This window comes from Phascolarctos cinereus, unplaced genomic scaffold (assembly GCF_003287225.1).
Source record: "Phascolarctos cinereus isolate Bilbo 61053 unplaced genomic scaffold, phaCin_HiC Scaffold_3;HRSCAF=262, whole genome shotgun sequence".
Lineage (NCBI taxonomy): Eukaryota > Metazoa > Chordata > Mammalia > Diprotodontia > Phascolarctidae > Phascolarctos > Phascolarctos cinereus.
The window spans coordinates 41,054,978-41,082,473 of NW_027555736.1; the positions used below are offsets into that span (position 1 = coordinate 41,054,978).

At 49.6% G+C, this 27,496-nt stretch overlaps 1 protein-coding gene and 1 pseudogene across 2 annotated transcripts; both read right to left on the minus strand.

Annotated features, from left to right (window-relative positions):
* Positions 1-592: 592 nt before the first annotated feature.
* LOC110213910 (vesicle-associated membrane protein 4 pseudogene) lies at positions 593-1,055 on the minus strand (annotated as a pseudogene).
* Positions 1,056-10,060: 9,005 nt separating this feature from the next.
* Positions 10,061-26,724, minus strand: SCD (stearoyl-CoA desaturase). 2 transcript variants are annotated; one of them, XM_020994614.2, is made up of 7 exons: positions 26,025-26,723; positions 25,590-25,734; positions 24,641-24,935; positions 20,303-20,433; positions 18,600-18,805; positions 17,295-17,527; positions 10,061-13,480 (listed from the first exon to the last, which is right to left on the minus strand). In XM_020994614.2, the coding sequence occupies exons 3-7, from the start codon at positions 24,915-24,917 to the stop codon at positions 13,281-13,283; spliced, it is 1,047 nt and encodes a 348-aa protein (XP_020850273.1). In that variant the 5' UTR covers positions 24,918-24,935; positions 25,590-25,734; positions 26,025-26,723; the 3' UTR covers positions 10,061-13,280. The 2 variants fall into 2 exon arrangements, with proteins under 2 accessions (XP_020850273.1, XP_020850272.1); XM_020994613.2 differs by lacking the exon at positions 25,590-25,734 and having other exon boundaries at positions 26,025-26,724.
* Between the last annotated feature and the right edge of the window lie 772 nt (positions 26,725-27,496).

Sequence of the window (27,496 nt, forward strand, 5' to 3'; positions counted from 1 at the left end):
AAGTCTGGGTCATGATAACATCACCAAGATGGCATCATATATTTTTTTAAACAGGCAAAATAGGTTTACTGAAATGTCTTTAGTCACAGTTGAAAGTAGCAGTATTGAAAACATTAATTTCTCCATAATTTATGGAAACCATGTCTAAAACCTAATTTTTTTACATGTGAAAAATGATACATTTTGAAATTATTAATGGTTTCCATCCCTTTTTACATAATGTTTCCTCTCTTATCTCCCACCCTATCCCTGAATTTGATGCAATAAATCCCCCCACCCCAGTCTATAGTAGGGAATTGTGTTAAATTATAAATATCATCATCAATGTTTAACTCTACATACAGATAATGTATTGGCAAGTATCTAGTTTCAAATTAGGCTCCTATAACATGGAAAATTAGATGTTTCTGTTTTAAAAATGAATTAATGAGAGCACATTTTGGTGAAGGGGAGGAGGCTAATCGGGGACTTGGCAATGCTCCAATTTGAACTAGATACTTGTTTCTTTTTACTTCTTGAGAAAAAACACTTTTGAAGGTCATATACATATGTCAGTAAATTATGCAGCAATTGTCTTCTTTTTAAAAGTTGTTCCAGAATTGTTTGATTAGAGATCTCTGGTCACTGAATTATGTCTGCTGTTTCAAGACAATAGGAATGATAATCACCAGCAAAGGGATGAAAGCAACCAGAGACATGATGGCCTTCATTTTGCATCCACGCCACTGTGTCATTCTTCCAACCTGTTTAGATTTGTTGCTAAAAGCTGTTGTGTTATCTGATAAACTTTCTGATTTGTCTTGTACCTCATCCAGACTTTCTCCTCTTTCAATCACTTTTGTAATATTCTCTTGTATGACATCAATTATTTCATTCCCCTGATTGTGTACATGCCTAATTTTGTCATTCTGAGGTCCAGATTTTGGTCCAGATGGACCCCTTAGGAGAAAATCTTCTTTTTCATCTGAATCTTCTTCCAAAAAATTTCTCAGTTTATTTTTCATGGAACCAGTAACATTGTCATTACGTAGGTGATGCTTGAATTTAGGAGGCATCATTATTACTCAAAAAGTTGTTTTCCTCTTCCCAACTTTAACAGGCAGATATATACCACCTGGGCATCCTCTGGCAGGCTTCTGGTTGCCCTTGGAGCTAGGTCAAGCCAGGATGAGCCGGACTGGGCTGAGCTGGGCCAGGGAAGGGAGGAAAGAAGGAAGGAAGGAGGGAGAAATGGCTGAGGGTGTGGACTCAGCTTCAGCCATAGGCTCCTCAGCTGCCCAGCTCTAAGGTGGCATCATATTTACATATATACATGCTGTTTCCTCCAGCAGACCATATGCTCTTTGAGAGCAGGGGCAGTTTTGTTCATGTCTTAGAATCTTAGGCAGTTGGGGCAGTTTCTGGCAAATGGTAAGCACTAAATCGGGTGGGGAGCCTGGGGCCTCAAGGCCACATGTGGCCCTCTAGGTCCTCAAAGTGCAGCCCTTTGACTGAATCCCAAAAATCAGTTTTGATTTTTGATGTTTGATATCCCTGATTTCATGTCTGCAAGTATTATCTCCCCAGACATACTATAAGCTCACTGAAGTTTTGGGGTTTTAGCCCGGTGCTAAGCATGGAATAACAGCCTCAGGGCTGGGAGGGAGCCTAGAACCATTCAGTGTAGCCCACGGCTGAACATGAATCTATCTACACCATCCCAAGAAGTGGTCATCCAGGTACTATCTGAAACTCAGTGAATCTGAAACAATCCACACAACTCTTCAGAGACTACTAATTGTTGGGGGTTTTCTTGTATTGCCATAAGCCTGTTTGAAGATTCTACGCATTCACCCATTGTTTCCTATTCCACCCTCTGAGGCCTAGCAGAAAAGGTATAACGCCTCTTCCACAGGACAAACCTTCAGATACTTGAAGACAGCCAATATAGTGGCCTAAATCTACTCTTCTCCAGACTAAATGCTCCCAGTTTTCCTAGCCAGTCCAGCTGAGCAAGATAGCAGTCCATCCATCTCCAGAGGAGTTCAGCAGAAATAAACTTGATGGGGACTCCATGAAGAGAAAAAGGGACTCCCAAGGCTAGGAGTCAAGAGGTATGCCTGGGCTCCATATGTTTCCTACATGTGCCTCTGAGACTATTACAAAAATCAACTGGCTCATCTTTTATGGGCCAGGCACCGTGCTAAGGGCTGGGTAGACAAAGAAAGGCAAATGGCAGAGTCTGATTTCAGAGCTCACCATCTAACTGGGGAGAGAATATGCAAATGCTGTGAACAACAAGAAACACATACAGATTAAGTTGGATACTATCAGAAAGGAAGGCACTAGCTTTAGGGGGGATTTGGGCCTGTTAGTTATGCCAAGGCTATAATGGGCAAAATGATTCCTTTGATCTTTAGTATGGAGCCCGTTTTTTTGGGCTCTTTGGGGTGTGTGTGTGTGTGTGTGTGTGTGTGTGTGTGTGTGTGTGTGTGTGTGTGTGTACTGGGAGGTAAAAGTGGTTCCCTACTCAGCAGATGAGGTCTTGTTTGTTCATTTTCAAAGAAGACCAATGACATCACAGAGTGATGTCTTAACTCATTTGTGAAGTGGATTTGAATGAGGCCTCTTGTGCAAAGTTAGTATTAGAAGCCACAAAGCTGCAGGGTTTCCCCTAGAGCCCTGAGGAGAAGAGTAGTATTCTTTCTCTTGGGATCCTAATCTGCCAATTCCATATAAGTTGGGTGACAGGCCCCGGGTAGGAGTGGAAATTGGTATATTGGATTTCACTTCCCTTAAGGTACTTTTATTCAGCTTCACTAACTTACTTTGCTGACCCTTCATCTCCCACCTCTGTGTCTTTGCATCTGCTGTCCATCATGTTCCCTCCCTCCTCTCCTGGTTTCCCTGTCTTCTTTCGACACTCAGCTCAAGCCCTACCTTTGGCAATAGACCTTTCTTTATCTCCCAGCTGTCAGTACCTTCCCTCTATGGATTATGTCCAATTTATCCTGTCCATAGTTTGTCTGAACACTGATTTTTGCCTGCTGCTTCCTTCCTTCCCTCCTTGAAGGTAGGTTGAGACCATGATTTTCCCTTTCTTTGTATCTAATGTGATGTGATTTCCAGTCCTCTCACTAGCCTGGTCATCCTCCTGGGTATAATCTCCAGGCTAGTCAATATCCTTCCTAAACTGGTGTCTGGAATCTGAAACACTTCAGATATGGTCTGAGTGGTCTGAGCAGGGCAGAGTCCAGTGGGACTGTCAAAGCAGATGCTCAGTAAACATGTTGCTCACCTACTCAAGACTCCAGCTTTACAGAATGGGGTGTGTTGGGGAAGAGATAGATAGTCTTCATGAGTTCCTGGGGCCCAGAATGTGCCGGCCTTGAAGTAGTCCTCCACCAGGAGGGCAGACTTCCCTAAAACACTCTTTGCAATTAAGGGAGGGCATAGGGCATGGGGAAGAAGTGCAATTCAGCCTGAGCTTTAGGTAGTAATCTCCAGAAAATCAACTCTAGAATTCCCAAGATTCCTCTTTCTTGTTTTCTTCTCTAGACCAGGGTTAGGTCCTTGTTCCGGCTTTACCATCTTACAGTTTTCAGTTTGGGGACCACCAGGCTTCTTGGACTCAGAGAATCTTTGTGTGGCTTCTCAATTTTTCCCACTACTCCCTGCCCTATCTTGGAGGTCTTGGTGGGGACTTTGAGTGATGAGAGTAAAAATACTCATTGAGTAGAATTCACTCTTGGCCCTACTGGCCCCACTGTCCCTATGTCCTGCTCTGGCCCTCAGGACGTGAGAGGTTAACTGGAGGATAAACAGTGCCTCCAAAGAGCATTAGAATCAGGAAGACCAAATTGTAAGCTCCTGGGAATTCGGTAAAGACTGTCTTTTGCCTGGTTACCTTGGCGTTTAATACAGGGCTTGGCACATGGGAGGCACTGAGTAAATGTTTATTGACTGAAATCCTGCCTCAGAGCTAGTTTGGTAACCCTGGGCAGTACACTGAGTTTCTCTAAGCCTCAGTTTTCTCATTTGTAAAATGGGAATAACACCTACCTCAAAGGGTTATTGTGTGGATCTAGAGAAATTCTGTGTGTAAGGTACTTTAAAAACAGTAGTAATGCATAAAAGTTAGTGCTTGTTATTTCTGACTCCAAACCAGCATACCTCCCTGAGGGCCCTTGCCCTCACATAATAATAAAGGGCGTTTCAAAAGTCTTAGCCCAGGTTCTAGTTAAGACTTTTTTGGACGCCCTGCATATATGCAAAGTACTTTGCAAACCTAAAGTGCTAGATAGGTATCAGCTATTATTATCAGTGCATTTGATATACCCCCCACACACACACCTTGTGAGATAAAGGCTATTATCCCCCTTGAATAATTATCTTGTGAAATAGCAGCTATCATCATCTCCATTTTACAGATGAGGAAATCCAGGCACTGAGAGTGACTTGCTGAGGATCACAGGATGCTTGTCTGAGGTGCGATTCGAGTGCTGGTCTTCCCGACTCAACGTCCCACACACTGGAGCCACACTATTTCGTGTTGACTCTTCTAATGCAAAGGTCACTGGATCAATCGATCAGTCAATTAATCAACACTCAATGTGGCACAATGCAAAGACACCAGGATCTGGGATCCCAGCTCTACCACTTACTATCTATGTGGCCTCGGCCAAGTAAGTCACTTAAACTCTCTTGGCCGAAGTGACCCAAAAGAGGGACTTCGACAGTCCCTTCCATCTCTGAACCTATGACCCTATTTAGACTGCGAGCCCCCAGAGGGCAGGGACTGGTATTCGTTTTGTTTGGGGCTGTTCTTTGTACCCCGGGGCGTTTAGCACGGATGCTGGGCACATAGTAGGTGTTTAACAAGGGCTAGTTCTCTTCCCACCCACTTTATTGAGCTCCTTCTCTGCGCCAGGCTAAACGCTGGGGATACAAAGAGGGCAATTAAAAAAAAAAGACAGTGCCAGGGAAAAAAGCATGCATATCGGTTTTGAGAAAGAAGAAAGGCGGTGGCGCTCCCGCCCTCCCGGCGCGGGGACTTCCGAGCACTGGGGGAATGAATGGCAGCTGTCGCTCTTTCCTCCCAGCGACCAGGTTGGCTCGGAGCAGGTAAGGCGAGGCTGGGCGGTGGGGGTGGGGCAGTCCCCAGAGAAGGGCTGCACTCAGGAAGGGGGCTGGGAGCGGTTCGTCGGGGAGGCCTGGACCCAGGCATCGCCCCCCTGATTGGAGCAGCCGGCATCAGACAAGGTCGCCGGCTGCTGATTGGCGCTGCCTCGGTCAGGCGCTGTAGGCTGTTGTAAACGTAAACATGACCGACAGTAACCCGGGCCTGGGGACGGGGTGGGGTGGGGTGAGAGGGTGCGGTGGGGGGGAGGAGGTCCCGCCCCTCTCCATTCATGTCCCCAGCGGGTCCCGCCCGACCCCGCCCAGCCCCGCCCAACTGCCGCGGGCTCGCTGCCCACACTCAGCCCGGCTTTGTGTAGCGGAGCTGCGTGCGTCGGGGTGATGCTGCGCGGTGGAGCCAGGGGTCCCGGCAGGGGCGGGGGAGGGGGAGGACCACGTGTGAGGCCCCCTGCCTTGGCCTCTGGAGCAGCCGACTGGGGAAGCAGGGCCAAGTGGTGCTAGCGTGCTGGCAGCCACCCCTCCGGAGTTTTTGTCCAGAAGCCTCGGCTGCGTGCTTGGCACTGAGTAGGCGCTCAATAAATGCGTGTTGTCTTAACTTGAGGAGGGATAAGGGGGCGACTGCACACCTCTCCCTACGTATGGGGTTAGGACTCTTGGTAGGGCTTGAGTCGGTTGAATGAACACCAGGCTAAGAGGAAATTTGACTCCGTGTGCCCTTGGACGAGTCCCCGGCACACCCTGTCCACCCAATGGGCCTCAGTTTCCTCATTTGAAAAATGAGGGAACTGTGACCCAAGATCATTAAAATCCTTCTCAGCTTTGAAATTCTAGCTATGCTATCCCGGCCTTTTGGAAGAGAGAAGTAAGAATATACTTCAACATCAGAATATACCTCATTTTCCTCATCTGTAAACTGAGGGGTGGACCACTTGACCCCTAAAGCCCCCCTTCCAGCCCTAAAGCTTTGACCCTACAATTTGGTGGTGACCCTCTTTTCTTGATTCTCCCTCCTCTCTCCCCTGCTGGTTACAGTTCTGTGGGCAGCCACGAAGTCTTGAAACCTCTAATTAGCTCTAGCTGCCCCCAGCACTCTGGTCAGAAGAAACTGGGAAGGGGCCTTTTTGGCCGCCCTCAGGTTTGCTGCTGAGAACCACGGTGAGTGAGCAGAGCGGTTTGCATACTGATCCTTTGTGAACTGCCTTGAGGCAGGCGGGGAGGCTGTAGCAAGGCCGGGCAGACACCATGCACTGGGCACTGGATAGGGACAGCTAAGCAGCTTGGATGAAAAAGCATTCTACCTCCAGCTAGCTAGCTAGCTCCCCCATAGCCAGGTCTCTATCCTGCCTGAGCCTGCCATGGGTGCCTGAGGCTTATGGCCTGTAGTTCCAAGAGTCAGCACTTTCTGGGAGTGTAGAAAGTTAACTAGCAGTCACAGGACTCGGCCCCCACTCAGTGACATTTCACCCAGTTCAAAGCAATGATAGGGTATGAGAGGATGCCCTCAGCCACTGAGCAGTCAACAACAGGAGCTGAGAGTCCCCTTTGTCCAGGCCCTCTCTGTGGGACTAGGTGGGGTAGGCAGCATTTATAAATGGAGGCGTTTATAAAGGGCGCCCAATCTGATGGGGAAGGCAGTACTATTCAGAGGAGGCCCAGACACAGCCTCAGATGGCATGAGAAGGGAGGAGAGATTAGAGCAGAAGCACAGATCTACATCCTCTGAAGGACCCTAGAGGGGCAGTGGTCACAAGCACCCTAGACTCCAAGTTGATTTGAATCTTATCTCTGATACTAGCTCTTTGAGCATGGCCACTTTATTTAACCCCTTTGAGCCTGTTGGGTTTTCTTCCATCTGTAAAGAAGAGATGATAAATTGCTAGTGATAGCTTCTATGTCTGGAGTAATTTTTTCCCATAATTCACAGACCCCTTGAAGTCTATTGCAGTCTGTGGACCTCGGGTTAAGAACCCCTGCTTGTATTTTTTTTTTAATTTTTAGGCAATTGGGGTTAAGTGACTTGCCCAGGGTCACAGAGCTGGTAAGTGTGTCAAGTGTTTGGTCTGAGGCCGGATTTGAACTCAGGTACTCCTGACTTCAGGGCCGGTGCTCTATCCACTGCACCACCTAGCTGCGCCCCTCTGCTTGTAATTTTGCAAAGCAGGTTCTGAAGTGCAATGGTGGGGCAAGATTCCCCTTCCCCCCCTCCCCTCACCCCAGCTCTCTACACTGACTTGGAATTACAGGTCCAGTTTAAATGATAAGGTAAGAAAAAGATTGTGTAACCTTTAGAAGACTAAGTAAACATGTTACTTTTATCTAATCCAACACCCTGCCCAATGGATGAATCCCTTCTAAAAAAAAATGCCTGAAATCTAGCTCTGTTTGGAGACCTCTAGTGACATGGAACTCATTACCTGGTTAGATCGACTTTTCTATTATTTGTCAGCTACAATTGTTAGAAAGTGCTTCCTTACCTTCTGCACAAAAATGTTTTCCTTCATTGTTCTCAGAATTTAGCCTTCTGAGAGGGAGGAGACTAAATGTAATCCCTGTTCTACATTGTAACGCTTCAGCTGTTGGGAAGCAAGGTCACCAGGGCTTCCAGGAGGTCCTAAGGAAGGGAAAGGAAATAGCCATTTATATATTGCCTACTACTGTGCTTGGCACTGTGCTTTTTTTTTTTTAATGTACAAATATTAACCCATTTGATCCTAGAAGGAAAAAGAGTGGAGAGGGTCCTTCGGCTAGGGAGGATTTGGGCATAACGTGGTGGAAAGAGGACACGTGCCTGTGTACAATGCTATACATTGTATATATGTGCAATATACACATACATAAGCTGTACAGAAGGTAGTGTTATGTATTGGGACTAACGCTGGACTTGGAATGAAAACACCTCGATTTGAATGCTGGTTCTGCCATTTACTAGCTACAGGACTGTGATTTCCCCAGCCAAGCTTCAGTTTTCCTATCTGTGAAGTGAGATAACGCACTACTTCCTTCAGAGGCAACCTGTTGTGAGGAAAATTTTGTATGAACTACCCATTATCAGAGCTGTCCTGTTTATAAAGTGCTTTCAAAAACCTTTTTTTGGGGACAGCTAGGTGGCACAGTGGATAGAGCACCGGCCTTAGAGTCAGGTTCAAATCCGGCCTCGGACACATAACACTAGCTGTGTGGCCCTGGGTAAGTCACTTAATTCCATTGCCTAGCCAAAAACCCCTATTTTATTGGTTGTGAGAGGAGGGGTAGTTAGTGAAAGTGGCCCTAGTGATTGGGATTGTGCCTTGTCAGGACTTTCATGGGTCCAGGGCCCTGAAACTTGGCCTAGGTTGGCTGGGGGGCTGGGGTGGATAGGGAAAGGGTCTGGCTTTCAGAGTTTTAAGGGGAAATCAAGGACACAGCCCTTAGCAGAGCCTTTGGGGTCCTCCAGATTCCCCATCGCCCTGGAGCAGGCAGCAACACTAAGATGTGCCTAGGTCAGGCACCTGCTGATTAATAAACATCAGTCCTGGAAAGAGATCAGTGTCCTGAGTTCCAGCTCCTTGTGTGACTGTGGCCAGTCCATTACTCTGCAAGATGCAGTACTGTCCTCTCTTCAAAGTGAGATTCAGGCTCTTTCCCTGAGGGGCTGTGGAAGGTTGGAGCATCTGCCTCCTCCACCCAGGGACTTCTACAATTGCCCTAACTGAATGCCCCAATGACCAGGTGAAATTGAATATGGGAGGCCAAGGCCGAAGAATCCAGTTCCCAGTGGCTGATCTATAGCTATGGTGAGCTCTAGCCTGTCCTGAGCCTTCAAAGCAGACTCTGACTAGCCTATCTTGCCTGGGACCTGCTGGTCTTTCTTTGGCCTCAACTAGGAGAACTCAGGGTCCTTTTTATCCTTCTTTGTGGCCTCAGGAGGGCTTCCTGTATTATCTTGGCTGCTTCACAACCTCCATTTCCCCTACAACTTCTCCTTCCCCGATCCATTATCAAGGAGTGTGCCCACGAGGCACACATTCTCAGACACATAGAGGTATGTGTATACCAGCACCCACTCACATGGCTGGACACACAAGCCCCTACTTACATGTGCATACTAACAAATGTGCATGCAGGTATCTTCACACACAGGCATGCATGTTCACAGACATGTATCTGTGTTAACACGGTCATGCACTTAGGTGCAGACAAGCACCCACAGGTATGCAAAGCCAGGCACACCTACTGTCCAGCTGCACTGAGTGCAAACTCAGGCTTTGAAGAATTTGAGCTAGTTGTACTACATGCCTGTGTCTGATTGTATTGGTGAGCCCACGTGTGTGTGCTTCTATATGCATATTTATATATGGCTAGGTATTGTGTCAGGGTGCCATGTATGTGAAGGGCTCTCTGTGTGTTGATGAGGGCAGGGAGGGTCCTGTACTAGCCCCCAGACTTCTTCTCCAGATTTTCAGAGCCCCAGTGAAAGCCAAGATTCCCCCGTTTGCATTTTGTGTCACCCACCCCAGTCTCTGGTTCAAGGACTGGCAAAGTTTTCCTTGCCCAGTTCTCTATGCCACCTTCGTCCTGGGGTGCAGTGTCTGGGAGGGCAAGGGGCCAAGCAGATGGATGGCCACTCTCCTCTGCTGGGCTTGCTACCTACAGCCCTGGGAGTCAGGAGGAGCAGGCAACTTCCCAGAAACAGCAGGCTGGTGAGGGGGAGGGGAAAAGGAAACTTCTTGCTAGCTCAAGTTACGTGTTGGCCTGCAGGACCTGAGCCCAGCCCTCCTTTAACCTAGAGTAACCTTTCCTCCAGTCACCAGCCCCAGGAGGGAGCAGGGCAAAGGGGCTGGGTCAACTCCAACTGCTCCTGTGGGTTCCCCACTCTTAAAGGGACAGGATCCAATTAGGGTGACAGAACCCTAGCAGGAAGGAAGTGAGGAAAGTAAGCACCAAAATTCGTCCACACAACATATTCAGATTCACTTCACTTTTATTATGAACAAACACAATCTCAGATCAGTAAATGACTTCAGAGTCAATATTAATAGAAATTATTCCAAAATTATTCTTCGCAGGTCACAGATACTACGATCCAAAATAAAGGAAAAAAATTCCCAACCCAGGAAAAGGTATCCTGCTCATGTTTCCATAGCAACAGAGTTGCTGAGCTCTCCAGCTTCACCTCCCTCCACCATCCACCCCCTTCCCAACATGCTCAGCTCAGCCACTCCATCTCTACCCTGAGCCAGGCTCCTAGAGGTCCATGGCATCTTGTAGGAAGCTTCCTCAGCCGAAGGATTCCAAGGTGCTTTACAAACATTAGTCCCGCCTCACAACTGCCCTGTGAGGTAGGTCAGTATTATTATCCCTATTTTTAACAGACAGGGAAACTGAGGCACAGAATAGTTAAGTGACTTGCCCAGAGTTACACAGGAAGTCGGCGGCAGAGCTCGGAGGGGAGCCTCTCTCCCTAAACCACTACAGTTAACTCGTCCATCTTATTTCCTTCAATTTCTTACTCTGGCTTGTGTGAGCTGAACTTCAGGATACAAGCAAAACCAAGGGGAAAGTTTCTATTTTAAATGCTGCAACCATCCTTTAATCTAAAACAAAACAAAACAAAAAGCAAACAACACCTAAATCGAATACATTCAAATTACTTGCACCCGCCCCCCTGCGGGCCACTTAACAAGAAAGCCCCCAGAGAAAAAAACAAAAACAACAAACATTTTTTTTTCCCTCCAAACTGAAGCACAGAAATGCAGTCCTACAAATTGTCAGTTCTCCTGCTGGGTCTGGGTCTCGGCTCTCCCACCAGCTGCTCTCTCTGCTCAGAGAGGCTGTAGAGAAAGCAGTAAGGAGGGGAGCGGAGGCAGACTCACCCTCAGTACTGATGAGAGCCCACAGAAGGCACCCAGAGGAATTTGTTAGCCTGCCCACAGAGCAAGGAGTAATGGAAATTCAGGCTCCGGCGGTCCTGAGTCCGTTTTGAATTGTTTGTTTTTAAATAGGTTTCTTTACTTTGAGCTTTGTCATCTTCTCATAGTATCCCTTCCCCTGACAGTCAAGACAGATGCCAGGACTCCATCTGGCCTCGTGCAGGGTCAGAGGATGGGTCTCCATTGAACACTGTTAGAAGAGACAAGCTGTTTTCATTGTGTTTATTTTGTGATGTCCTGTGGGATTAACATTCCCAACAGACCTCTCTTAAGGGTAGGCCCACACAGGCCAGCGGATCTAAACTACACATGGATATTTCTAGCTATTTCTTTCCTATTGGGATGAACAGCTCAGAAGGCTGGGTTTCCAAACCAGTCTGAACCTTCCACCCAGGCCTGTTTATTCTTAAAACCCAGACAGAAAGCATGCTGCCCTCTCCCACCCCTACCCCAACCATGGGGCTGGCACTCTCAGTAAGACAGCAGCAAAGCCAAGGGAGAGCAGGAGAAGGTGCTTTGAGATCCCTCAAAGCCCAGTGGTGGGTTTTCCTCCACCCATCTCCCTGGCTAGGTGGTGGGAACATTCCCACCATTCCCTTAAGCCAGCTGGGCCAAAAACTGGTCGAGTGTGACCATTACAGCAGCTCTGGCAGGCAAGAAGGAAGAGTAAGTAAGATCTTCCAGTGATTTCCCTTCCAATCAAGAGAGCCCACTCAGTAGCCCCCTAAACCAGCCAGAAGCCCTCTGCCACTCAGCAGCCCTGGGCTTGGCTTGCACAGGTAACATGGAACACCCAGCATGCTGAGGATGAGAGGAAAAAGAATAAAAAAAAAAGTTTCCTCCCTCCCCAGTGGCTGGCTCACTGGGATGACACTGACGTTTAGTTGGGGCTTAGCTGAGTTTCCATCTGACCTAGGGATGTTCCCCAGCAGGTTTGCCAGCTGTGCCTTGAGTCAACAGGATAGTGGGGCAGTGAGGGAAGCGGGCAGCCATATTACAGAAGGAAAAACCAGTGGAGCTCCCTGGCCCTGAGCAATTCCAGCCAAGGCTGCTGCTGCCTGCCCAGAGACAGGAGGGGGAAGAGGTTAGGAAGACTAGGTGAAGCCAAGGGTTAGCCCCCAAATCCCGACTGTGCCTCCCCAGACAAGTTTTAGGTTTTGGAAGGTAGGAGAGAACAGTGGGAAAAGATTGACAGGGTAGTGTAGGCTGCAGAAGGGACCCCCCATGGATCCACCTACAATTGGTATCTAATCCATTTTCTATAGGGAGAGGATGGATCTTGGACCCTTCAGACTTGACGTGTTTCTAAGCCGTGCCCCCAGCCTCTTGGGCTCTTGCTCAGCAGTGAGGGGCAGGGGAACCATCACCCTCATTCTTCCTCCTCTTCTCCCAAAATTCCTGGATGGAGAATGGGGGGACAGGGACGTTGAGGTTGGTTGGTTTTACTTTTCCAATGCGTTATTGTTTCCTTAACTTTTCCCTCAATCTCTCCCCAGGTCAGGCCAATTTCACGAGGAACTAGACTTCTTGCCCCTCAGTTGTCGGGGTGTGCTTGATGTCTCCTTGCCCTAAGCTTTACAGAAGCATCTCTTTATGGTTTAGCATCCCTGCAGCCCAAATTTCCCAGGCTGCAGGGCCAGACAGCAAGCCCACTTGGTTGAGGAGCGGGCTAGCAGGATGGCTGGCAGAGAACTTGTCCTTTTTTCTCATACCCCCCTCCCCAATCATAGTAGGCATGCTACTTCCCTTCCCCCTGCCTGGGTTTCCAGGAGGAAACAGCAGCTAAGAAGAATGACCCTCCTTCACTCCAGCTGGTAGGGAATGAGGCTTGGCCTGAAAGAGCTGGAAAAGTAGTCTTGACACCCCCCCCCCCCGCCCCCGGCTTAGGGAGGGCCAGAAGGAAGAGAATCACTGAGGGGAAAGAAGAGGCCACCAACAGTGACACTACAGAGAAAGAGCCAGCCCAGGGCCCACCAGCTGCTTGCTTAGGAGGCAGTGAAGGTGGGAGGGGAAAGAAGAGAAAGGAAAGGTGATCAGAAGGAAAGAGGAGGATGAGGAAAAGCAAGATCATCTCAGCATTCACAAAGGCAGAGTTGTTGGCTTTCAATACATTTGCATTGTAAAGGAATACTGTATTGGAATGGGTTAAAAAAAAATCATCATCTTTAGCATCTGGTAGCATTATTCAGTAGTTAATAAAGAGAACATTAGACCTCTGCCCAGCTGGCTTGGTGGGGGGCGGGGCAGGAGGCCTCAGCCGCTCTTCGAGCTCCCTTCACCAGTTCTGGAGCATCTGGCAAGGATGGTGGCCTTGGAGACTTTCTTTCGGTCGTAGGCCAAGCCCAGGAGACACATGCAGTCGATGAAGAAGGTGGTAAAGTTGATGTGCCAGCGGTACTCACTGGCAGAATAATCGTATGGGAAGGTGTGATGGTAGTTGTGGAAGCCTTCACCTGTTACAGCAAAAGAAGAAGGGGTGAGCGGGTCATGGAAGGCAGCCCTAGCCCCTAGGGAGTCACGGTTCAGCGGACAAGGGGAGACCACTCTCTAATGTGTGGTGGACCCTGCCTTATTTACCACCCAATCAACCACCGAGCATTGGTTTTTTGCCTACTAGGTGCCAGGCATATGCTGGGGACACCAAGATGGTCCCTGCCCTCAAAAAGCTTACATTCTATTGGAGAAGAGCCTACACAGACCGTAAGTGTATGGAGGAACTAGTAACAGAAGGCCCTTAAGCAGGAAATGGACATTTGAGCCGAGCTCTGACGGAAACTAGAAGAGAGCAGAAGGTAGGGTATTGCTGGAATAGAGCACAGCCTGAGCAATGACATGCAGCTGGAGTGTCATTTCTACGGAACTGCAGTAGGACAGGATGCCTGGAATGTAAGTGTGCAGAAAGAAGAGCCAGGTGCACTAAGACGCCAAAGGTAGGTTGGACTCACTTTGGCAGCTGGATGAAGGATGGATTCAGATAGGAGAGACTTGAAAAGCAGGAGTTCAAACAAGGGATGACTACAATAGTCCAAGTGAGTCTATGATGGCTTGCACTAGGGCTATGGCTGTGGGTGGAGGGAAGAGACTGTGGACCCAGCCTCTCAGGTCTGCTATTTGGGGGAGAGGGGAAAGAGGAGGGAAGAGAAGAGCAGGGATAGCTCTGGCCACTGCAAGAGCAAAGAGGAAAGAGAGCTCTGGAATCCCCGCTTGCAGCTACTGTTGGCACAGCACATGCCGGCATGGCCACCCGGCCTTCTCCAAGCTCCAGGTTCTCTGGGGAGCCAGCCTCTGAAAGCTCTCCTGGGTCCCTGCCAGAGAGCTAAAAAGCCCCACTAACCAATGGGACTCTTGGGGCAGTAAGGGCAGTTTCCTCTTGGCTGAATAATAACATGACATTTACACAGTAAACACAGTATATTTACATATGCTATTGTCTTTGATCTTTAAAAATCTAAGAAGCTAAGATGTATAACTAGAGGCATTATTATCCCCATTTTACAGATAAGGAAACTGAGGTCCAGAAAGGTTAGAGTGACCATGGGGTCACACAGCTATTAGGGTCATAGGTTCAGGGCCTGAAGGAACTTTTTGTGGAGTCACTTTCAACTGCGTCTGACTCTCTGTGACCCCATTTGGGGTTTTCTTGGCAAAGACAGTAGAGTGGTTTGCCATTTCCTTCTCCAGACTGTTTAACAGATGAGGAAATTGAGGCAAACACGGTTAAGTGTCTTGCCCAAGGTCACACAGCTACAAAGTGTCTGAGGCTGGATTTGAAATCAGGAAGATGAGTCTTCTCAGTTCCAGGCCCAGCACTACGTACCACCCAGCTGCCCAAGAGAAGGGGCTTTAGAGGTATTAGCTTCCTCCTACCAAAGAGAATGAAGTTGGGCCTGAACAGGTTGAATCACTAAGTGTCAGAAGTGGGATCTGAACCCAGACTTATTCTCTTATTATTATTATCTTATTATCCACTAGCCCACACTGCCTCTTCCAAGAAATCCTAATTTGTATGCAGTTCCCTGTTAGTAGGCAGGGATTTTTCTCAGCCCAGGAACAAAGATTTCTAAGTCCTTCTCATTGCCCTGGGCCATGGCTTCCTTTTCCTATTGGTAAGCAAGGGTGATAGTACTGACCTACATCGAAGGCCCCATTGCTGCTCTAATAAAAGTGCTTGTTCAGCCCCAAACTGATAAAAGTGCTCCAGAAACAGCAATGACACCATTAATAACATCTGAGGGCAGGAAGTCCTGGCTAAATGACAGGGCCAGGGATCAGGAGCTATATATTCTCTGACACCTGCTTATCTACAACGTGAAACCTGTGGGAGGGAGGGGATAACCCCGGAGCCGAAGGTTGAGACTGCTCAAAGGAATCAGTGCCAATGTGTGGAGATGCAAAGGGGACCTCGAGAGGGCTGGAGGTGTGGAAAGGGCTTCAATCTGGGTGGCAGAAAGGGCAGAAAGGAGGACACATACAGAGGGGCATCTCCTCGGTGGCAGACCGGGGCAGAGGACAAGCCATAAGATGAAAAGCACTTTGAGGATGGTGAACATGAAGTGGGTCCAAAGCCCAAAAGCCGTTTGCCCTGACACTCCTGGACTTTCCTGTTTATTGTTTTAAGCCACATTCATATACAAGAACACAATAACAGAGCCAAGGAAGATGGACGATGGCTAAAAATCAACATGTTAACTAGCAGAGATGGGGCAGCAGGGGTAGAGTCCACAGGCATGCCTAGAAGACAGTGAAAGGTGATGCCAAGGTGAGGAATCCCAGGATGATGAAACAGGGCCAAGAGTGCAAACCAGAGACAAAAACCATTAGAGAGAACGGGGACATTGGAAAGGGGGACTGGGGTCACAGAAGGACCATTAGAGGCCATCTAGTCCAATGCCTTCATTTGGTAACAGCTAGAGAGATGAAGTGACTACATATCCCTCCAGCCATATATGGCAGAGCTGGGATTCCCACATAGATCTCTGACTCCCGAAGCCAGCCACCTTTTCTGTTCCCTTGGAGGAGACAGGGAGGGCAAAGTACCTGTAGCTAGGTGAGCTACATTGGAGTTCTTCAGTGGAGAAGGGCCACTAAAGTTCACCCCACTCATTTGACAGATGCTAACAGCCACTCAGAAGTGAGGCACACAGATTAGGTGATTTGGTTAGGTCCCAAGAGTAAGAAGGCTGTACGCATTAGAACTGGGAGAGGCAATCCTTCCAGTAAACCTTGACTATAGGGCTGAGCCACACCCTTAGGTGGATGACTGGGTGGGAGGGGCAACCTAGGCAAAGAATAAGGAAGAATGGGATGGGAGAAAGAGGGAGACTGAGCACTTGATGGCAGGAGTAGAGCCACAACCAACTGATTTGTGTCCTTGTACCAATGAGTGGCACGGCTCCTGCCCCATTACCAAATCTGACCTTGGGGATGCTGTGGAATTGAGGGACCAAGATCTGGTCACCATTTTGGTAAAGGGTTAATACATTTACAATAATAACAATGATTATATACATAACATACACAAGAGAAACTTTCTGGTCAGTCTGGATAGATAGATCCCTAGAGAGATCTCCCCATGGAAGCTGTGCCCTTTGGAAAATTCCTCACCCAAGCTAGGCTAGAGCTAAACCAAGACAAAGAAGACTGCAAGGGGAACAAGGAAAGGAACAGACTTCATTCTGCACAGCTGTACATATCGAGACATCCATTCTAGAGACCCCCACTATGAGCCCAACCCTGCCATTCTGAAGACAAGAAAACTAGTAGAACACAAAGCTCCTTGAGGGCAGGGACTGTTTTGTATTTATCTTTGTGCTCCCTGAGCCTAGCACAGTATCTGACACAGAGCGGGTGCTTAATTGATAACTTGCTGAATTGAACCATTTTTTATGAGCCATGGCTTATCCATGGTCACCTAGAACTGGGCTTCAAACCCAGGTGACTGACTCCCAAACCAGTGGTTTTCTCATTCCGCCATGCCAAGGTTAAGAGTCTTGGGATTTCAGGTGAAAGATTCTTTCACCGGCAGAATAAAAGAATTTGAGCTGGAAGGGGCCAACAACCACACCCCTCCCTTTTCATAAAGGAACCCTTACCCCTAAAGGCCCAAGATGAGGGAGATCCATTGGAAAAGGATAGGCCCTACTTGTCAGGGAGAAAACCTGAGATGCCAAGCGGTAAGCAGGCTCCCCCCCATCAGTACATACAACCAACCAGGCAGTCAAACTGTCCGCCCCGTAGTTTTGACCTCCCTACATCCTGGGAACATACCTACAGCTCCAAGGGCCACCAGCATGTTCTCCCGGGGGTTGATGTTTTTATCATAGGGCCGGCTGCCATACATATGAGCAGCGCTGTTCACCAGCCAGGTGGCATTGAGCACGACGGCATAACGCAGGAGAGTGGCAACATACAGGCTGTGAGCAAAATTCTCACCCCAGAAGTACCAGGGGACAAATGTGGGGAGAACGAAGCACATGAGGAGGATGCCGGGCTTGTAGTATCTGTCAAGAGAAGATGCAGCACAAGAAGTCAAGGATCGGGGGCAGCTAGGTGGCACAGAGGATAGAGCACCGGCCCTGAAGTCAGGAGTACCTGAGTTCAAATCCAGCCTCAGACCAAACACTTGACACTTACTAGCTGTGTGACCCTGGACAAGTCACTTAACCCCAATTGCCTACCAAAAAAAAAAAAAGAAAGAAAGAAAGAAAAAAAGAAAAAAAAAAAGAAGTCAAGGATCCCTCAAGGCAGGAGGTTAGTGACATCAATCCTCAGCTAGGCCAGGCCTAGGCTCCCAGCCTCATCTCCACATGAGAGGGAAGGTGGGACAGGACCAGGAGAGATGACAAAATTATGGGTCACTGTACTAGAGCTAAAAAGGACCTTCACTAGTGTGTAATCTTCCTTCTTTATTTTACTGAGGCCCAGAAAGGTACAACAATTTACCCCAGGTCACCCAGGGAATATCTGAGACAGGGATCTGAATCCAAGTTCTCTGGCTCCAGCTTTCTCTCTAGGTACCACACTGCTTCCACGGTTGTTCGTGGGTTTTTATTTCTTCCTGCCCACCCTCTTTTTACATACACAGCCCATGGAGGTATAGATCTCTTCTCCTCCTGGAGACCTTTCAGGCTAGAAGTCCCTTTCCCCACCTTCCCCAGAAGTACCCAGGTAGCCAAGAATCATGGAACTAACTCCCATTTCTATGGTGCTCCAAAGACCATAACTGGCTCTTCATAATAACCTTGTGAGGGAGGCATTTTATAGGGGAGGAAATGGAGGCTCAAGAGAAATCATATGACTTGGGCACTAAATACACTCAAGTCTTCCTAACTACAAGTCCAGCATTCAGTCTTAAGTACCTACTGTGTTCCAGGCGTTGCACTAGGAACTTTACACTTTCAGTCCTCAGCCAACAACCCTGGGAGGCAGGTGCTATTGTTATGCTCATTTTACAGATGAAGAAACTGAGGCAGACAGGGTAAGTGACTAGTCCAGGGTCAGATCTGAACTCAGGTTTTCCTGGTTCCAGGCCCAGGCACTCTCCACCAGCCCCACTGGCCCCCTTCCACTCACCTCCTTTGAAACATCACCAGCTTCTCAGCTTTCAGATCGGACAGGTCAAGCAAACGGCCCTTCTCGATGACATCTGGGTGTTTTCGCACTAGCAGCCAGCCCACATGGGAGAAGAAAAACCCACGCTGGGCATTATGGGGATCAGCATCTGTCTCAGAGAACTTATGATGGACACGGTGGTCCCGGGCCCACTCAAAAATGTCATTCTATGGACACAAAAGAGAGATGGCCATGCATGAGATAAGGAAAAAAGCCAGACACATGAGGACGAGCCCAACCTCCCTGACTGGTTTCCACTTTAGACCACAAATGAAGGGACGTTTTGCAGGCTTGGGGATAGCCCAAGAAACAGGACTGGCCTCTTCAAACCCTGCTAGCACTCCGAGCCCCAGGGAGTACAACAAGGCAATGTTGGACAAAGGACCCACTAGACTAGACTTCTCCCATTGCCAAGACAGCCAGCCCACCAAACTGCCCAGGAACCCTCATTCTACTCTAAGCACCTGGGCAAATGAGAGGATGTGAGCTCCCAGGATCACAGGACACACTATGGAATTCTGTTCTAGTCCCTATTCAGTGTGTCGACATCCTACGAGGCCTGCCACATGCCCTCCAGAAATGAAGAGCCGAACTGCATCACTGACAGAGGAGAGGAAGCCCAGAGGTGTATAGTGCCATAGTAAATACCCAGGACACATGCCAGGCAGGGGAAACGGACTGGATGTTTACCCATTGAATGTTCACTCTCCTCCACCCCCATGAAGAGGCGGGCTCTCTCAAATTATTTATGTATCTATAGCTTGGAGCCTAACAGGTACTAAAGGATTCCTCCCTCACCTTTGGAGCTTCTTCCTTAGGAAAGACAAACTCTTGACACAGCTGACCTGAGAGCAAGCTATGGTTTCAGACAGGTCCAAGAGATCAGCTGGAAGGGTAGGCCTTGATTACATAGCTCTTGAGGGGAAATGGGAGCTTAAGAGGACCTCTACGAGACTCTCAGCTCACTGCTTCTGGCAAAGGGCCACCCAATGGGTGAGCTCTCCAAGACTGGAGTACATACCCACTTGTCAGAGACCTAATCCATTGAACAAGGACGGAGCAGGGTGTGACCCCAGGAAGGAGCCCCTTGAAGTTAGGTTATATAAATATATAATTGGACATAATCCCAGAGCTGGGAGAGATGCTGAAAGAGCCTAAAATCTAGGGGTTCTCTAACCCTTTTGTCATGTACTCCTTGGGCAGTGTGGTGAGGCCTATGAATCCCCTTTCAGAATGTTTATAAATGCACAAAATAAAATACATAGGACCACAAAGGAAACCAATTACATCAAAATACAGTTATCTATATATTTTAAAAATAAATTTACAGGCCTCAGGTTAAGAAGTTCCAGCTCTAATCCCACTGGGACTCACCCAAAAAGCCATTATGGACAAAAAAAGTTCACTTTTTTTTTTCTCATTAGAAACCTCTCAGATGTGCTTTCCCTGGTTTTTTCCCCCATTAGAATGTAAGCTCCTTGAGGACAGGCAGGGGATGTTTCACTTCTGTTCCTCTACCCCCCCCAGTGCTTCTCACAGTGCCCAGCAAATATTAGGTGCTTAATAAATGCTTATTTTTGATGGATTGACTGTTCCTCCTGAGACAATAGCTACCCAGCACTTAACAACTTCTGGTATGCAGTAGGTGCTTAATAGCTCCTCACCTGGAAGGCCATGGTGTTAGCGATCGTCAGAAAGACTCGGAGGGGCAGGCGTGCCTTGTAGGTTCTGTGACTCCAGAGGCGGTGGGCTCCAGCAGTGATTCCCAGGGCGCTAATCAGGTAGTACCCAAATGCTGTTTGCCAGAAGGAAGAAGAAAAGCCAAAGGCAGAAAGTCAGTGTACATTTCTTCTTTCTACATGTCTCTGAATGCACATTTACTTCTTGTACGTCTCCCCCAGTGTACATTTCTTAAAAGCATTCTTAGGAGAAAGGTAGGCCATCGCTGAGCTACTATTTGCTCTGACCCAGATCTGTTTGTAATTGGTACCTTACGTTTCACTTCCCTGGAGCCTAGGAATCTCCCAGACACCTCCCAAGGGCTTGAAAGAGGCTCTGGAGATAGTATCAGTATCTCTGAGCACTGAGAGCTCTAACAAAGCAGGCAGAGGAGAGCAAGCCCTCCCCGCACCCAGCTCCAATGGCTGGCGGCTCCAAATGGCTGGCTTCGGAGAGAGGCTCCAGCTGGGGGCTGGTTTGGCTTCACCCAGCTGTCTCTGGGACTGGCTTCCCTATCCCTGGGACCACAGACAGGGCTTCTCCTCCAAGTCTTTGAACCCCACAACAAACTTTCTCCATCAGCCAGCACACTGTCTTTAAAGGCAAAGCTATTTATTTCCAGGCAGTGCTTGGGAACAGTTTAGAAATGTCAGCTTCACACATGCGAAGCCTCCAGGACTGAGTGAGAACAGAAGCCCCACAGAGTTACCAGGCACATTTTCTGCCTAAGAATGGGCTTGCTGGGTGACCCCAGCTTCCCAGAGGACAGAGATCTCCAGGAAGCTGAGGTAGGAACAGCAATTAGCAGCTGCTCATAATGTTTAATCCTAAGGGGGAAAAACCTGTCGGGTAATAAGCCATCACTGGCCACTAAGTCTTATCAACTTATGATGCCACAGAGATCAATGCTCAGGAAAGCAATGCTCTTGACAGTTGAGAGGCAATGTGGTGTTATGGATAGAGTGCTAGACTAGTGAACCAACCAGGAAACCCTGGGTTCAAATCCCACCTCAGGCATTTACTATGTGACCCTAGACAAGTCATGAGACCTTTTTTGAGTGTAACAGCAGAAAGCTCCTTTTCTGTGGAGTCAGAGGACCTACATTCAAATCCCACTGCTGCCACTGGGTGACCTTAAACAAGTCACTTAGTGGTGGTGGTTCTTCTGTCCCCTCCTCTGTAAAATGAAAGGGCTGGATTAGATGGCTTCTAAAGTCCCTCCCAGATGAAGATCAATGAGCCTATTATCTTCATCTGTAAAATGGGGATAATAACAGCCCTTTCCTCCAAGAGCCTGTGTGAGACTCCAATGAAAGAACAGATGAAAAGCTTTTACTTATTTTTTGGCTATATAAATGCAAGCTGTAACTTTAAGAAACCAGTCCACCTGTTTTTTCCTCCAAGAACTTTGAGGCTCTCCTTAAAGACACATGAAGTTTTCTTTTTTTGTTTTGCTTTTTGGCAAGGCAATCAGGGTTAAATGACTTGCCCGGGGTCAATACAGTAAGTGTCACATGTCTGAGGCCAGATTTTAACTCAGGTCCTCCTGACTTCAAGTCTGGAGCTCTATCCACTTCACCACCTAGCTGTCCCCAGACACATGGAGTCTTAACGGAATCCTGTAGGCCACTTCAATCCCTAGTCCTTATCACCCAAGAAGGACCAAGTGGCCTCTAGACACCAAGAGGAAAGATTCTCCACAGGGGGAAAAATCCAAGTTACCAGAAAGATAAGCAGTAGCCCTTGGGATCCTGTAGGGCTAGGAAGCTCCAGACTCCCCATCCTGGATATGGTCCTCATGCCTTGCACTCTCCATACAACAAGCCTCAGCCTACTTCACACTTGACCTCAGCACACTCTCACAGCCGTGCAGCCAGGGAAACCAAGGCACAGATCATAGTGACAGACTTGCCCAGAATCACACAGTGAGTCAGTGGGTGAAGCTAGGAATAGAACCCAGGAGTCCCGACTCCCACACTCTGGCTCCTTTCTCTTACAACACCCACAGAGTCTGTCAAAGGAAGACTAAAACCTAAAAGGAAGGCTATTAGAATCCCATCGCTGAGTCAGCATTGGGCACTGCCAGGCACAGCCCAACCTAAAGAAGCCTTAGCCAGGTTCTTTCTTTCTCTGATAGAGAGAATGAGGTACAAATGGGGCAGGAAAGGGGTCTCAAAGCTTTGCTACAAAGGCTACCTCTCATCTTGACTTTCCCAGCTGCCAAGCCCATCAGGGCAAAGGTGTTCAGGATCCCAGATCCCAGTCCTATCATCAGCACAAATGGGAGGAGCCCAAAGCCCTTTGAATCCCTCTCTTCCACCCCATACTGGGGCACTAGCTTTTCCTCCTGGGATAAGGCAGAGCAGTGCCTCGAACAGCCCCAGTAAGGCTAGGGAGTCCCTTCCATACCAGGTCATGCTCATTTCACAGACACCCCTCCCCCTGGGTCCTCCAGACATGCTAAAACCACTCCCAGTAACAGATCTCCCCTAAGCTCCTGGCTGGAAAGAAGACTCCTAGGAGCCTACCTCATCTTCCCCTCTTTCCAGGTAGAGCTGTTTATGAGTCTATTTCTCTCCTGGGAGATTCCTCCTGACCTTTGTCCTGCCTTGCCTGTACAGACCCAGAAGGGATGGAGTGTAGCTGCTGGGCTCTTCCACGTATGAACTCTTCCTGGGCCCCAAGGCAATTGCCTACCTGAGCCTGGTCTGTCTGCCTACCTCTCCTGGGTTTCACACCCCATTCCTGGGAGCTGAAGAAACACAGCCTCCCTTAAGTCTACAGAACAGACAGGATTACATTACTGTCCCCATTCTTCAACTGGACAAAAAGGCCCTGAAGAGAGAGTGAGCTCAGGGCAGCATTTCCATGTCTGCAGCTGAAGGTGGGATTCCCCCCTGGCCAAAGTTCGAAGATCCCAGGAAGCCTGAGGTGACACCCAAGGGACCAGTTACCCAGTTCCTCTGCTCGACCCTGACAGACACATGAAATGAAAACCTGACCTGCTAAGAACAACAGATGTCTTTCAGTGCCCTAAAGTTGGCGAAGCATTAACTCTCTGGAGTTTTACGGCAGCACTGTGAGGTGTACGCTAGAGGCATTATTAGCTCCATTTTACAGATGAGGATGGCGAGGTTCAGAGAGATGAAGGTTATCTGCTAGTAGGCAGAATTCGAATATGAACCCTGCTGACTCCTAGGCCAATGCTTTATCCACTACCCCTCCTGATCTTGCTTTCACAAGTGGGCTTTATAGGTCTCCTTGGCTCAAACTCTCACTTTATACCACAGGTCCCCCTCTTTCTTCAAGACCTACGATAATAGTAGCTCAACTCCCTTCAGATCTGGATGGAAGGCCCCTAAAGCCTGTATTTGCTTTTGCCCTTCCCATGCCAGCTTGTAGCCTCAGAATGGGAGGGATGGGGCCACTTCTGTGAGAGGCACATGTGTGAGGCCCTGGGACCAGCACACACAGATGGAGGGCCTTGAAAAGCCCCATCAGAGATGGCAAGGAGCTGAGATGCTTTTCCTAAAGCAGCTCTTTGTTACTCAGCTGGCACAAGGCCTGGGGTCTGCTCCCTGCTCCTCTTGGCTCTCCGTCCTGGTCCAGGCCTGTCCTGCTTCCTCCAGGCCAGCCAAATCCCAGGGGGCCAGGGGTGGCAGTGGATGACGGACACAACAGGGAGAGATGTGGGTGAAACAGGCAAAAGGGAAGGTTCATGAGCTCTGCTGCTTTTTCAGACCATGTCTGTGGCACTAATTATATGCCCAGGCACACCCAGCTACCACAGCCGTGTAACATGGATACGGGAATCTTCCTTGAGCCTCTCCCTACTAAGAGGAATCAGTCTGGCTATAGGGAGCCTGAAGGACGGGCTCCCTTCCTGGCAGAAAAGAAAGGTTGGGAGGTACAAAGGACCTGGAATCATAGAGAGAGTGTTTCATGGTTTTCAATGCACTTTATGCCCACGATCTCATTTCTGAGGCACGTGGTGGGTACTGACCCCGTCCCTTCAACAGCAGCTAGTGCCTCCCCAACTCCTGCTGCTCCCTTGGTTGGGGGCCAGGGGCCAACCTGTTCCGCACCTCCCTACCATGTGGCTCCATCCACCTCCAAGCCAGGCCACCATCTCAGGGCTCCCTTTTCTCCACAGCAGGGACTGAGGCAGGCCTACTCCTTCTGCACCCAACAAAGGGGACCTGCCCCTTGGACCGACAGGAGGCTCCCTCTACCTTTGCACTAGGAAGGGCTGGGGGCCAGGACAGGAAGGTCGGTCCACTTACTGAACATCAGGGTGTAGATATGGGAGGAAGGCACCAGGAAGATCCCGTACAGGGCTCCCAAATGAAGCATGCTCATCAGGATGATATTCCTCCAGACGTAGATGAATTTGGGTTTAGGGCCTTCCTTCTCTCGGTAAGTGGGGTCGAACATATCATCCCGCACCTCATGGTTGATCCCCTCTTCGTCCTCCTTAATAGATGCTTTTGACGCTGCCTTGGCTGCTCCATTCTGCAGGGCCCTCGAGGAAGGGGCTGTGATGGTGGTTGTGGTCGTCATGGTGTAGGAGGGGGAGATCTGGGGGTCAAGAAAAAAAATGCTACAATGAGCCATACTGGAGGGGCGGGACGGTGCTGTAATAAAGAGCGCTGAATTTAAAATCAGGGGACCTGGGCCGTGACTCCTGACCACAACAAAGTTATTTTCCCTTTCTGGGCCTCAGTTTCCTCATCAGTGTAACGAGGGGGTTGGACTAAGTAGCTTAAGGGCCCTTCTGGGTCTAGATTTCTGATCCTATCGGCTTGATTACCTTTGCCATAGTATAGAGACCCAACAGGATGGGCTCCTAGTAGAAGATAAGTTCCCAGAGGGCAGGGACTAATTCTTCTTTGCCTCAGTTTCCCTAAGGCCTAGCACAGTTCTTTCAACAATGCAGAATATGTGTGTGTGTGTGTATATATATATATATATATATATACACACACACAGATATACATGTATATGCATATGTAAAAAATATTACATATAAAACATTTGTAAAATTAAATTGGCTTAGATCCTGTCCCCTGAACCAAGAAAGCTCGAAGGGCCCTGGGGAAAAAAGCCCATAGAAATAAATTCAGTGTAAAAAGGAGGGGATCTGAGGGCCCAAGGGGATTGGGGAGGGGAGGAGAAGAGGAGGGAAGCTTCAGAGATGGCATCAAACAATCTCGTCTTCTATCCCGAAAGTACCCTAAAACCGGGAGTTCCTCGGTGGCTGAGGCCCAAACCCTCAGCTAAGGAAGAGGCCAGCACCGTTGTACAGAGAGATAACGCGTGGTCTTGGTGGTGGTGGTGGGAGGGAGGGTCCGGTATAGTGGCAGGAGTACAATTTGATCTATTAAGGAACAAGCATTTGATAAGCGTTAATACAAAGAATGCGGTTCAGCCACTTGCTACTTGTGTGACCTTGGACAAGTCATTTCTCCTCTTTGTAAAATGGGGAGTGGGGTGGACAAGATGGTCTCCCGACGTCCTTTCCTTCTCTAAATGCTGGGTTCCGTCCTTGCCTCCACACTGCTCTCCCCCACGCACACCCCTGACCCTCCCTCCTCCTTCCCTCTCTGGCTGCCAGCTCTGAGCTCCAGGGACGCCAGAGGCGTCACGGCTTCTTCCAAGGGGCCTCACCTCCTCCTGTAGCAAGTGGGCTGGCATCTGGGTTCCTCGGGAGCAGGACTCGCTCTCCTTGGGCTGGAGCTGCCGAGGGAGAGTGGGCCCTTGGGCTCAGGATTCGGCTTCTCGCGAACGCAGGCCACCCCTCCACCCCGGCACCTTCCCGCCCCGTCCCGCAAGGCTGCTCCGCCGCCGCCGCCGCTTTGCGCTCGGATTCGGGCCGTGTGCCCTGCTCGTTCGACCGATTGTTCGATCGTTTGTTTTATCGCTCGCAGCTCTGGGCGGCTCTCGCCTTTCTAGCTAGCTCTCTCCGCGTCCAAAAACCAGACGCGTTCTGCTCTAGCCTCTCCGGTCGTGAGGATTTAAAGGCCCTAGCTGCCGCCCGGGGTCCCTGTCCTGGATTTCCTCAGACCCCTTTTATCCGCTGCCAACTCGGGCCAAAGTGCGTAGCAGGGTCCGTTGGCAGCAGCTGCCCGGCGTGGAGGGTGCAAGAGGGCGGGCGAGGGGAGGAGACAGAGCACCGGGGCGTGGAGAGGGCCGGGGCCCGGACCGGGGATAGAGCCGGGGATGCAGCCGCCGCAACCGCCGTCGCCGCTGCCGCCGCCCGCCGCCGCCGCCGCCGGGGAAATGCTAATGATGTCTCTGTGCGCCCCAGCGCGCCATTGGCCAAGGGGAATTTGGTGCCACCTTATTCTGCCTTCGCCATTGGCTCGGTGCAATCTGCTGTTCCCTCTGCCGCGAGCGAGCGGCTGGGCCCCGACCCCTCGCTCACCCGCCGTCCACCCCCCACCCCAAGTCCCTCCCTCCTTCCTGCCTTTCCTCCTCCCCCCACTCCCCGCTTCCCAGCCTCTGGCTCTCAGACCAGGCAATGGACAACTGTTCCCCGCTGCGCATCCTGGGGACCTGGCGGGGCGCTGGGGGCCCTCTCCGAGGGAGTGGCAGGCCTGGGGTCTCAGAGGGGGAGGGGAGAAGTGGGGGATGGGAAGACGTGGGGAAGAGGTATGAGGCTCCGACCAATTGCGATCCCGGGCCTGGGGGGCGCTCCTCAAAGTTTAGCCTGAAGCCCCAGAGTGGCATCCGCCACTCGCTCAGCATCCCTCCCCACTTCTGTGCGCCCAGGCAGAAACGTGAAAGGCAACAGGGTATGGGGTCCAAAACCAAGAGCAATGGGGATCCTAGGGCGGTGATCCCCACCTCAAGGCCCCTCCTCCGAATCCCTGTCTTCTTCCTCCATGCTCTTCCCCCTGTATTCCCTCCTCCCCCAGACAACAGCATTGTCCCCTCCAAAGTCCCCCTCCTCCTTACTGCAGCCCAGGTTCACAGTCCACAGCTAGACCCGGTGCCCCGCACTACAGAGACCAGCTGGTGAATTCAGACATGCGCATACCATCCCAAGCACCAGCTCAGCGTGTCTGGTCACACACAACCGACCGACCGGCGAAAGCACACAATCACTTTCGTACTCTAGTGTATACACCCAACCCTTT

Bases quoted from the DNA above. Each gene is read 5' to 3' on its own strand.
- SCD (XM_020994613.2), bottom strand. From the start codon at position 26,051: ATGCCAGCCCACTTGCTACAGGAGGAG. The intron at 17,528-18,599 runs GTGAGTGGAAGG...TTCTCTTGACAG, and splicing joins CTGGTGATGTTTCAAAGGAG to ATACTACAAGCCCGGCATCC. The intron at 13,481-17,294 runs GTATGTTCCCAG...TTGCTGTAACAG, and splicing joins GGTGGCCCTTGGAGCTGTAG to GTGAAGGCTTCCACAACTAC.